This window comes from Camelina sativa, chromosome 19, assembly GCF_000633955.1.
Source record: "Camelina sativa cultivar DH55 chromosome 19, Cs, whole genome shotgun sequence".
In the NCBI taxonomy this organism is placed as follows: Eukaryota; Viridiplantae; Streptophyta; class Magnoliopsida; order Brassicales; family Brassicaceae; genus Camelina; species Camelina sativa.
Window position 1 is genome coordinate 5,069,538 of NC_025703.1, and position 12,330 is coordinate 5,081,867.

At 36.5% G+C, this 12,330-nt stretch overlaps 3 protein-coding genes and 1 pseudogene across 7 annotated transcripts in view; all 4 read right to left on the reverse strand.

Annotated features, from left to right (window-relative positions):
* On the reverse strand, positions 373 to 3,831 carry LOC104764880 (laccase-22-like). 3 transcript variants are annotated; one of them, XM_010488476.2, is made up of 7 exons: positions 3,656 to 3,831; positions 3,435 to 3,586; positions 3,096 to 3,340; positions 2,879 to 3,007; positions 1,891 to 2,526; positions 870 to 1,181; positions 373 to 784 (listed from the first exon to the last, which is right to left on the reverse strand). In XM_010488476.2, the coding sequence occupies exons 1-7, from the start codon at positions 3,746 to 3,748 to the stop codon at positions 654 to 656; spliced, it is 1,698 nt and encodes a 565-aa protein (XP_010486778.1). In that variant the 5' UTR covers positions 3,749 to 3,831; the 3' UTR covers positions 373 to 653. The 3 variants fall into 3 exon arrangements, with proteins under 3 accessions (XP_010486778.1, XP_019096969.1, XP_010486777.1); XM_019241424.1 differs by having other exon boundaries at positions 870 to 1,455; positions 2,189 to 2,526; positions 3,656 to 3,824; XM_010488475.2 differs by having other exon boundaries at positions 870 to 1,614; positions 2,357 to 2,526; positions 3,656 to 3,822.
* Positions 4,233 to 7,253, reverse strand: LOC104764881 (L10-interacting MYB domain-containing protein-like). Of its 3 annotated transcripts, none has more exons than XM_010488479.2 (3): positions 7,044 to 7,253; positions 5,608 to 5,895; positions 4,233 to 5,531 (listed from the first exon to the last, which is right to left on the reverse strand). In XM_010488479.2, the coding sequence occupies exons 2-3, from the start codon at positions 5,884 to 5,886 to the stop codon at positions 4,410 to 4,412; spliced, it is 1,401 nt and encodes a 466-aa protein (XP_010486781.1). In that variant the 5' UTR covers positions 5,887 to 5,895; positions 7,044 to 7,253; the 3' UTR covers positions 4,233 to 4,409. The 3 variants fall into 3 exon arrangements, with proteins under 3 accessions (XP_010486781.1, XP_010486782.1, XP_010486779.1); XM_010488480.2 differs by lacking the exon at positions 7,044 to 7,253 and adding an exon at positions 6,226 to 6,404 and having other exon boundaries at positions 5,608 to 5,890; XM_010488477.2 differs by lacking the exon at positions 7,044 to 7,253 and adding an exon at positions 6,226 to 6,404.
* Positions 8,254 to 9,028, reverse strand: LOC104767450 (annotated as a pseudogene).
* The window catches only part of LOC104764882 (probable sugar phosphate/phosphate translocator At3g11320), a gene marked incomplete in the record, with an annotated part of 3,212 nt that continues 1,528 nt past the window's right edge, over positions 10,647 to 12,330 (reverse strand). Inside the window, 4 exon segments of the mRNA XM_010488481.2 lie at positions 10,647 to 11,171; positions 11,267 to 11,495; positions 11,611 to 11,714; positions 12,142 to 12,330. Coding sequence (XP_010486783.1) covers positions 11,025 to 11,171; positions 11,267 to 11,495; positions 11,611 to 11,714; positions 12,142 to 12,330 — 669 coding nt within the window.

The following is a 12,330-nucleotide window of genomic DNA, read 5'->3' on the forward strand; positions in this document are numbered from 1 at the left end:
GTTAAACTTGGAGAATTTACGTGAATGGTAATGAAGTGTTTCGATAATATTAATCCGATCGATATCTACAAAGTTGGATTGACGATGATGTATAAAGTAATTTATAACTTGGTTGAGTTGGATTCTCTAGACAAAGAACAAGGTCTCCTTTCTTTATTAAAACAACGCATCTCTATAAATTCCATTTTTGTTTCTTGATTACAAGTTTCCAAGATTTACACAATTTACAAATAGAACTTCCATTTTTTCTTCAATTTTACACTAATTAATTCTAACACACTTGTTGTCAAAGTAAGACCCATTTGCTTAATTTTTTTTATCTGTAATCAGGAGGATTGTAATTCGATTAATAAATTAAAAAGCCAGTGGACGTGAATAAACATGGGCTAAAAAGTCCATCAATGAAAGGTCCATATTGAAGAGGGAGTAGTAACTAATTTTGTCGCGAATTTTGGGTGATTTGGAAAATAATGAACAAGAACAAAGAAAAAAAAAACTGTAAAAAAGACCTGAGGCAGTGATCTTGTAACTTTTCAAGCCATTGACTCTTTCTTGAATCACAAGCCACTGACTCTTTTCAAACCAAACTATTCACTCTTTTTTTTTTTTGTCCTTCTCAACATTTATCGAAGTTCAATAGATATAGAATCAATTTAACATATGGGAAGATCACTTGGAGGCGGCGGAAGTTTTTCGTTAGAACCATTGCCGTCTTCCACAAGAAACGCCATTTTTAGTCCCCAAGAAGTGTGCACTTCCAAGTGACAATGAAAGAACCAAACACCTAATCAAATCCAAACTCAAATCTTATTAGTCACTATTTTCAGAGTCAAAAATAATGTTAACAGATACGGTGAAAGATTTGTAACCTGGATTGTCTGCTATAAACCTTATCGCTGTCCATCCTGCGGTAGGGACACTAACAGTGTTCCTCTCAACCGGATCAACAAGATTAAACTTCTTAGTATCCTTTAACGGATCGAAGTTCCCCAATCCTTTACCAATCACGAAGAAATTTGATCCATGGAGATGCGTAGGATGACTCTCTGGTGCTATAACACTTGTCCCTTGGATTATAACTTGTACCGTTGCGTTAAACTCAAGTCTATAGACTTTTGTTCCGTTCTCTGTCCGAAGATTACTCAAACCGCCCGTGTAATTAAACGGCGTCGAGGGTTTTCCTGGAAAATCATCGGTGAAAACGCCTTCACTTTTATTGAAATAATGTGCTTGAAGCATAGCCACTGTTGGCATCACAAAGCTAACATTGTTGATGTCCGCAATGGTTTTGGTTCCGTTAATACACGTGGCACACGGGTTTACGCCAACTCCTATCGCAAAGAACAGCGAGTGATCGACCTTTAACGGAACGTTGGTTGGATAATCTGGCGAGTTTAAGCTTCTTAGAGAGTCCGAGAAGCCTAGGGCAATGCTTGTAGCGTTTACTGGTGGGATCTTGGAACTTTTCAAGGCTTGTGTCCGTGTGTCTTTGTACCGCAAAAAAGCGGTTGCGGTAACGTTATTAACAGGGACAACGGTGTCCATAAAGGGAGAAATGGTCATTAAGAAGTTGCCTTGGGGATGATTAGCGGTCAAGATTGCGTTTGTTGTTTGNATTGTCTGCTATAAACCTTATCGCTGTCCATCCTGCGGTAGGGACACTAACAGTGTTCCTCTCAACCGGATCAACAAGATTAAACTTCTTAGTATCCTTTAACGGATCGAAGTTCCCCAATCCTTTACCAATCACGAAGAAATTTGATCCATGGAGATGCGTAGGATGACTCTCTGGTGCTATAACACTTGTCCCTTGGATTATAACTTGTACCGTTGCGTTAAACTCAAGTCTATAGACTTTTGTTCCGTTCTCTGTCCGAAGATTACTCAAACCGCCCGTGTAATTAAACGGCGTCGAGGGTTTTCCTGGAAAATCATCGGTGAAAACGCCTTCACTTTTATTGAAATAATGTGCTTGAAGCATAGCCACTGTTGGCATCACAAAGCTAACATTGTTGATGTCCGCAATGGTTTTGGTTCCGTTAATACACGTGGCACACGGGTTTACGCCAACTCCTATCGCAAAGAACAGCGAGTGATCGACCTTTAACGGAACGTTGGTTGGATAATCTGGCGAGTTTAAGCTTCTTAGAGAGTCCGAGAAGCCTAGGGCAATGCTTGTAGCGTTTACTGGTGGGATCTTGGAACTTTTCAAGGCTTGTGTCCGTGTGTCTTTGTACCGCAAAAAAGCGGTTGCGGTAACGTTATTAACAGGGACAACGGTGTCCATAAAGGGAGAAATGGTCATTAAGAAGTTGCCTTGGGGATGATTAGCGGTCAAGATTGCGTTTGTTGTTTGGCCCGGACCTAAGAAAAGCGTTTCGGTGTCAAACGGTTTAATGTAGGTTGCGTCGACTTCAACGACGGTTAAGTTGTGTCCTGCGATCTTGAAAAAAAGTTCGTCGTTGACTGCAGCGTTGATGATCCTTAAGAGATATTTCTTCCCGGTTTCGACATGTAAAGTGTAACCTACGATCGCAAGACAAGAACTGAAAATATAGCCATGATCGAAATCGCCGAAATCAAGATCACTTAAACCAATTGGTATATATATTAGAATAAATCGAGATTACTCATATAACCAAAAATTAATTTTTATTTGCATGTTTGCTATTATTATCTATAAATCATACAAAAATAAACCAAAAATCTTCCCACAATATAGCGAAAAATAATAATTTAGCAATTTTTTTGTACGGAACTGCAAAAATTTCCACACCAAATTGAAGCGAATAAATTTTGGTTTTAATTTGGTTCAACAAAATCTATACCGAATATATCGTAACAATAACCGAATAGCCTGATGTCAAGTACTTCATACCACGAGACTTGCAACCAGGGACTTGACCGGTAAGTCCGTTAATGGTGTGAGCATCTGAGATATTTGGTGGCAAACCGGATTGTGTCGATTGACTAATCACAGCTTCAACATCTGAGTTCCACCATTCACCTATAAAAATATATCTCATTTAACACACCTTAAAGAGATGAATGATATGATATAGTAACTAGCTAACCTAGAGCTTCAAAAACCTCACCGAAAACGATGATTCTCTCGGTATGAGGCCGAGGGAACGGGTAAGGTACACCGCGTTTTGGAAGAATGACAATAGCACCGTGAACCGTCGCTCTAAGCCACGAGATATGGGCGTGCCATAGAAGCGTTCCTCGTTGGCCCGTGAGCGTGAAATTGTAGACAAAAGTTCCTCCCGGTTGGACCGGACATTGTGTTATATAGGCTGGTCCATCAGACCATCCTGTCCTCAGCTGTTTCACACCATGCCTGTGGAAAACCTAGCAGATCAGTCAAGATTTATAAGATTCGTGCACAGCTTGGATTCATTGAGAGTCACTCATTCTTTTTGAGTTGTAATTACCAGTGGATAGTGACATTGTAGTTGACGTTATTGGTTAGGTTTACGATCACGTTATCGTCTTCTCTCGCATAAAGAGTTGGTCCTGGGAACTTCCCATTAATAGTAACTATTGGTTTCGTTGAACAGAGCTTGGTCATATTTTTCATCACTACCTGTCTCGTAAAGAAGAGGATCAAGGTTACTTGTTGTTCAAGAAAATTTTCAAAATCTACAACACTTACATTGAATTTGTAGCGACGAATGTTTGCCTCAGCTAGATATTGCAGAGAGAGAAACACAAGAAGAAGAAGAATTCTAGCACAAGAAGTAGCCATTTTCCCTCTCTCTCACTTGTCTCTCTGCTTGGAACTGAAGTTGTGACGACGAATCTACGAAACTATAAATGAAGGCTGTGTAGATCAATGATTTGGTTTTCTAGTCTTTTTCTTTGTTTCCATTATTGTTTTCTTTTTCCTTAAAACCTACATAAAGAAAAGACAGTTACATAGACGATAGGATACAAATGGTTTGAAGTTAACTTCTCATCTGCAATAGAGACACTTCTTCCGACACACAAGTTACTAGAGGGTTTAGAGTTTTAACAATTAGAAAGTAGCTTTCAGTAATGGCACTAGTCACTAGAGACGACAACTGATTCTTATAATATATCCAACTGTCATGAAATCTTTCAAGGAAGCTAAAGTTCATCTTACAATAACGTTCGCCACTCTCTTTGCTTAGATTATAATCCACCTAGAGTGGAAGATTCTCGTTAACTTATTCTGATTACTCTTAATCTCATAAAGTATAATAGGCTAATGATTTGAAAACGAAGATTACAATTTAACATCTCACACTAATGAAAACAGAGTTCTAAGTTACTCCCAACACATAAACATAAAATAAACTTGAACCCAAGACAACTAAACATAGAATATATAGTAAACTGTTTTTCTTGATAGATAAACATAATCAGAAGTTTGTGAGAATAGGATCTTAGGCAGTAATGGTAAGGCCACCAGATTGACGTCTAAGCAGCCAAGACAATCTCAAACTTGAGTTCTTCAAATGTAAGAAGATCTCTCTGTACTCTTTTGTCGGAAACAAATCCAAGGCAAACATGTAAAGATCACTACCTTGCTCAACCTCTTCCATGTTGTCCAAACACTCAATGCATTCCCCAATGGTATACTCGTACTTCTTGACCGATACATTCACTGGAATCTTCTCAGACAGCTCTGTACTGAACCTGTGAGAACCCGGAGTTACAATTTCAACATCTTGTAACCGAGACTCTGCAAAACCAACACCGTCAAATCTCATGTCCTGCAGAGTAGGCTCATCATCATCATCATCATCATCATCATTATCAGCTCTGTCTTCACTTACTGTGACTGGCTCGTTTGTGTAGAGTGTTGATAATGGAGTCGGGTCATGTAACTGCGGTGATTCAGGATGATGATGGTTATCACCCACTCTCCTACGATAATGACGAAAATATGCTTTTCCAGGTTCTATAAGTCCTTTGAAGATGGTTGCTAGTTTATCAGCGTGAAGAATATGTTTCCGTCTGAATACTGCAGCTCTATGATTTACCTTTAAGTAGCTTTTCCAGTCTTCATCAGTAGCACCAAATGTTCTGGTATCTGCATCCCATTTCATCATGGGATCACCAATCACTTGACACCAAATCTTCCAACCTTTCCTAGTACAATCCCAGTGGTTTTTAAGCTGTGGTCTTGTGAAGCTTTTACCTGTATTATGATTGATAGTCTCAAGCATCATTTTCCAAGTTTCTTTTGGATAATGTGAGTCAGGTCTGTTTCCTTTTAAAGCCTCTTGGAACAACAAATCAACAAACAGCTCATGTGAGGACGGTGACCAATATCCTTTTGACTGAGGACTCGTGAAATTAGACGCGCTTTGTTTATCTTCTCTTTCTTCTTCTTCTTCATCATCATCTCCAGTATCATATTCTTCACCACGATGCTTGCATACTCGCTTCCTTTTCCAACCTGGAGTAACTTCATCATCAAAGTTACTATCTTCAAAGATAACCTCTAGTTTCTTGAGGAACAATGGAGGATTCAACCTATACTGTCCAGCCTCAGGATTCACCTGTGACAAATTCGAATCAAAGACTTATCAAGAAACCACCAAAATCAAGACAGAACATAAGACCATTGTTTTGTACCTGTAAATAGTTGGACCAATCTTGATCACTAGCACCAAACATGTTTGTAACCGGATCCCATTTCATATCACTGCATTGAACAAGTCTACACCATATCTTCCACTGCTTGATCATTGTATCCCAATGATTCTTAAGTTGTTTTCTAGTGAACCTCGCCCCAGTCCTTTGCTGGAAAGGTTTCAGTATATGCTGCGTTCCAGGTTGGTTCCCTAACATCTTTTGCTCGAGGCATAAGTCCACAAAGACTCTGTGGTACTCGGGTTCCCACGTGGCTTTCATAACTCTTCACTACATCATTACATAGGCAAAGACAAGAAGAACAGAAACAAAAAAATGTAAGTTCTTTGCATAACAAGATCATATTGGTAACAACATCTATCCACATTTGTCAGGGAAATTTACATAATGGCTGGATCTAAGAACAAAACTTTTAAGTTAAAACCCAGATCGATCATTCATGTAATTTAGGTTTCAGCTCTTTATACTAAAAGAAAAAAAAAAAAAAAAAAAGACGATTAGAAAACGGAGAAATCGAACGCGAGATTGGGTACAGCTCTTGTGGTCGGAGAAGGAACAAAATAATAAAACGAAATAGCGAAGGAATAGTAAAACGTTTACCGGGAATTAGATGTAGAGCGGCGAGAGCGACTCTGATTTGGTACAGAGTGGCTGAACAGAGCCAGATCGCTATTTTTTTTTTTTTTTGGCTGGTTAATCTGATTTTGGCGTTTGTGTGTGCCGCTCGAGACGGGTGCTCTCTGTTTTTCTGAGATTACTTACTAGGCGTGTTTTATCCCGGTTAGAGCTGGTTCTCTTTATTGGAATTTTTTTTTATTATTATGTTGAACATGTTTTTATTTTGTGGTCAAAAATGACAATTTCTCTTTGATTCTGTTGATATACTTTTTTTGTAGAGTTTAATTAGCTTTTGTTATAAAAAAAATTAGCTTGATTAAACACTTAATTTTGACTATCTTCGTAATTAACACCTTTAAAAAAAATCACATTATGATAATAGAATTAAAGAGAAATTGTCATTTTTGACCACAAATTGAAACATGCTTAACACAATAAAAAAAATTTCCAATAAAGAAAACCGGCTCTAACCAGGTATAATTATAAATAAGTTTAAGCGTTAGATTTGAATACGTAACATTTTATTTATTTATACTACACGTTATGTCATTATTTAATTAGTTTAGTTGCCATTATTATTTTATCAACACACAAATAGATTTACAATTTACATGCATAGTTTAAACTTTAAAGAAAGAAAAAAAAAATCCATTTGTTAATATATATGGTGAGGTTAAGGCTATTTTTTCAAAGTCGTGCTCCTTTTACTAGCGACTAACTTCAAAACGACTGAGTTTTTTTTTAATGGATTTTATCATACATATTTGTAAACTGGAGGAGAAAATAAGAAAAGTACATACCTGCAAACTTTTGTTAATGGCGGCAATTTGATTTGGTTTTGCAGATCTATAACTTACGGTAGTCGCCGCTTCAAAGTAAAAGTTTGAGTTATGCCGATATTTTCTGGGGTGACTCTGAATTTCTAATATTCAAGTCGCAACGACATAACTTAAGAAAGAAAAAAGAGATGTGAAGGTAATTTTTTGATCGACAGTAGCAGAGCAGTCGATGCTGCGGATTCACCAATGAAGCTTAACAATTTTGAGTCTTTTTTTCTATTTATAGACACCCAAGTGAATTTATGTGTGGTATTGGTTTTATTTTAGTTAAATATACTACTAAATTTTTTATTTTTTATATATACTACTAAATTTGCTTGTACTGTAGTATTTTTTTTTTCTTGGTCAATGCTTGCAAGATTAGTTCTTTGTGTAAATGGCATGTTATTTAATTAGATTAACTACAATAGTAAAATATTATGTACACAAGTAAGTTTATGTGCATGAATTTAAAAAAAAAAATAGATCTACACGAACGAGTTTGCGGCAAAATTAGGGGAAAATAACATTTTAGTTGTTTGTATGGCAACTTATTTAACTAGTACATAAATAAGTCAATGCATAATATTAGTTTTATTTTATTAGGACACAAATGGATTTAAATGTGAAATAATATGCTATTATGTTATGTATTTAAATAAAGAAAAATAATATATATTGTATTTATTTCAAATAACATTGGGCTTCTAAAAAATGTTTTAATAAAGAGATAAAGCTATATGTATGAGGCCCAGGAAGCGTGGTCACTTCCTCCTGTGACTGGCTCGTTTATGTAGACTGCTGATGATGGAGCTGGTTCATGTGACTGTGGTGCTTCAGAATGATGATCGATCACTGTCCTGCGATAAGTACGGGGTTGAGCATTCCCGGGTTTGATACTTTGATATGTCTGAAGATGGTTGCTAGTTTTTCAGCGTGAGGGATATTTCTCCATCTGAATTTTGCAGCTTTACGATTAACCTATAAATTTAACAATATAAGGTCCATCCAGTGTTATTCCCAAGTTTCGAATTCACCAATTGATATAAAAGTTAGAGTAATGTTTTGTTAACCTTCAAGAAGCTTTCCCGTCCTCGTCAGTTGCTCCAAACTTGCATGTATTGTCATCCCACTTCATGATGGGATTGCCAACAGCTTTACACCACAACCTCCACTCTTCCTTTATAACAACTCAGCGGCTCTTGAGCTGCGCTCGTGTGTAGCTTGATCCTGTTTCCCGATTGATCGCCTCAGCCATCATATTCCAAGTTTCCTTTCGATAGTATTTGTTACCTCTGTTTGGTCTGTTTCCTTTTGATGACTCTTGGAAACACAACTCGACAAAAAGTTCATGTGAGGACAAGGTCCATACACACCGACGAGGCCAGATGTTAGACGCGCTTAGTGTAGCTTCATCTCCAGTATCATTTTCTTTACCAGATGTTAGACGCGCTTAGTGCAACTTCTCTTCCTTTTTCTGCTACGTGAAGTACCTTCATCATCTACGTTAACTGCCTTAAAGATAATCTCTAGTTTCTCGAGGAACAATGGAGGTCACTTCCACCGATACGGTTTAGCCTCAGGATCGGATTCACCTGTGACAAACCCAATCAAGTTTTATTACATATGTAGCCGCCTTCATAAACAATCAAAATCAACACAGAAACATTAGAGTTTTTAAAAAGTACCTGTAAATAGTTGGTCCAGTCTTGATCACTGGCACCAAACGTTTTCGTCTGAGGATTCCATTTCATATCACTGCATTGAACAAGTCTTGACCATATCTTCCAGTTCTTGAGCATTGTACCCCAATGATCCTTAAGCTGGAGTATGGTGAACCTCGTGCCCGTGCTTTGCTGAAAAGGTTTCAGTATATGTTGCATTCGAGGTAGATGAGCCTTGTGCTCGACGCATAACTCCACAAAGTGTCTGTGGTGTTCAGGTTGCCACCAGATTCTCGGCGTCATAGTTCTTTGTTAGATAAGTAAAGACAACACCAACAAAAACAAAACAAACGTTATTTCCAAAAAGAAACAATATATTATAACAAGTTTTGACCGGTAACAACGTTAAAATCACGGGAAATAGATATAAAATATAGCAAAAATACATGATTGGTTAAAATCCCGTAGGATCACGAAATGATTTTGTCATTCCGTGATTTTACCGGTTGTCGAAAACACATTTTTTAACTGTAATTAACCAAATCAATACATAGTAAGCATCCACGTGTGTAGGAAAATTTTGCATCATGGATGAGCTATCATAGACGGTACGTAACGTAACGGAGAAGAACAATATAATTTTTATTTAACGATTAAAACAAGACAGCAAAGTGTTTACCAGAAATTTATACAAAGAGAGATTCTGATTTACTACTGTGTGGCTGAAAAAGCCAGACAGCAAAATTTTCTCTTTGGTTTTATGTGTTTCTGAGATTACTAAGGGATTAGGGACCCATTTTATAACGGCTGAAACCAGGAAGTTCACTTTATTTATTGGTAACTTTATTATTATGTTGACAGGTTTCAATTTGTTGCAAAAAAAGACACATTATCTTCAATTCTACTAAAGACTATTGTCTTTTTTTTTGTTAAGTGTTAATTAAGAAGATAGTCAAAGTATAGAATTTTAGTAATTTAGTTACAATGAGTTGTTTATCTATCTATTAAGTACAGTTACGCGCAAATAGATATATAAATAAGTTTACCCACGATTTTTTTTTTTCTAGTCAAAATAGACCTATATGTTTGCCTAAACTTAACTATTGTCTGTATTTTTGTTTAAGACTTAAAATGTGACTTTTATTACTACTCATACAATAATAAATCTAATGGTCTAAAGGAAAAGACATAGGAAACTAAAAACAATATGGGATACAATTTGGCTCATCTTTTTCATTATCTCTACTACGAATTTTTTTTTTTGGTATGTAACAAAAGATTTGGTGAATGAAACATGAAAATAATATATTGTTTCAAGTTAGACTTGATTTTGGTTTAAATGAAAATTGAGTCTATATCAATTTATATGATTGTATTGACATTTTAACTGACTCTGCTAGAAATAGTGTAACTTTGTAAATATCACCGTTTATAAAAATTTAGACGTTACAACTTACAACCACAACTTAATTATTTAATTATTTTGTTTTTTGTATTATAGTATTAGTAATACACTCTTGACAAATAATTTTTAAATCCGAGTTATGAGAGAATCAAAGCTCTGGAACCCTTACTTTGCTACTCATACATACATACAAAAATAAACAACTTATGGGGTTAGCTTTTAAAGTGTGTGGTTGGATCATTATAGTCAAATATGCTCTCTTGTTCTCTCGGAAAGATTGAAGTACAATAGTCCATTTGCTTTGCTCCCTCCCTTTGACTCAGCTCTCACCTTGAAAAATCTATAGCAGTTAAACAACTTAACAACCCAACCTGGAACCTGTGGGCTTTGATTCAAGCATCTATGGAAAACAATATGAATCCAACTTTTCACTCTGTTTCATGAACATAATCCAGTGTAACTGCATAACAGAATTTGGATTCACAGAGAGAAGTGGGAACTAAAAACAGGTGGAAGAAAAAGAAAAAAAGCTTTGTCTTTTTCCATTAATTAATCAGTGTAGTAAATGTTGATATAACAAAACTAGATATAAAGAATCGACAAAAAAAAAAAACAAAAAGCTAAATCGAAGTTACTCTTAGAACAACCTACGACGACAGCAGTAGAGAGAATCCGAGAACAAAAAAGGAAAAGAAAAGAAGGAAAAAAAAATCACTTATTTGTGAAAGTCCTCTAAATGATTGCTTTTGGTACTCTGATCCTTTGGTATTGCTTTACACATCCTTTGCTTTTGATCCAACCAAAGATGTTGTGTAAGGTTTTCTGTTCACAGCAAAAGAAACTTGCCTGTATTTGTTTACCTGAGGGACTGAACAAATGGAATGAATGTTTCTCTCATTTGCTTCGTTTCTTGGCTTCGCTGTAGAGGATAACTCCACAGACCGTGAGTGAGTAACCTAACATTCCAGTCACCGAAACAGGATTTCTGAATATAAGGATAGAAACCACCACTGCTACTGCACCTTTGGCGTTTCCTAGCACCTATATATCATAGAAAAATATAACTTATGATAAGTGGTCAATGGATTTTAGATGATGGAGTTAATGTATAGAAGAAAGAAGAAATGTGTTATTACCTGAAGAGTCAGAGCGCTGGTGTGTTTCGTGACTAAGAAATTGGTCAAGTTAACAAAATAAGCGAGGGCCGAATTGAATAGCAGATACCAAACAATTCTAAAATCATCTCTGGCAAGTGCGATTGTAATGCCAACAACATTTTTTTCCATGATAAGGGTAGCAGGAAGAAGGAACACAACAGCTATGGGAGCCATGTAAAGTAGAAGGTTCATGGAGTTTAGCTTCTCCCTTCAAACAAATTCAGTAAAACATTTTCAGCAACACTCTTAAAAACCATACAAACTTCCGCAAGATAGAATTTTAGCTGATAAAACAGCGGAAGATGCTATAATAATCTCTTTACCCTTCGGAAGATAGCAAAATTCCTTGAAGAACCGATTTAAGTGCTCTTGCAGCTGTGGCTGCAATGCACATAATGAATCCGAACAGATGGAAACTTGGTTCACTCTGATGATACATTTAAAAAATGAGGAAGATCAGAAAAATATGCTATAAAAAATGAAATGAAAAAAAGATCCAAGAAGAAGCATACTCTGCACACATCAAAAGAACAACCTTTACACTAATTAAAACTTGTTATCATGAACAAAAAAGTGACTAAGATATAGTAAGTTAACAAAGCTCTGCAGCTTCAAGCTCAGAGCAATCCGAAAGGTTTTCAAAATATGAAACACAAGTATAAAAAGTTGCTATTTCTATCAACAATCCAAAGATGAGAATTTGAATAAACCAGATTCAGCTCATAATCTTCTCTATTCCTAATCCTCTAATTCGTGTGCCTCTACCTTAAACTCCCTAAAGCTACCATAACAACACATTTCACCTCAGTTTTATCACAAGCCAAAAGCAAAGAAGAGATTTTGAAAAAAATTACCCCACTGGCAATGACAACACCGGTAACAACAGGCAGGAGAGTGAAGTAAGTCAACCAAGCTTCTCTCTTAAACGTAATCAGATAAGCAAACACGGCGGTGAAAAACGGCGTCGTAGCACCGATCGCCTGGTTAAACGAGACAGGGAGAAACCTAAGAGAGATGTTACCAAAAACCACCGACACACAGAA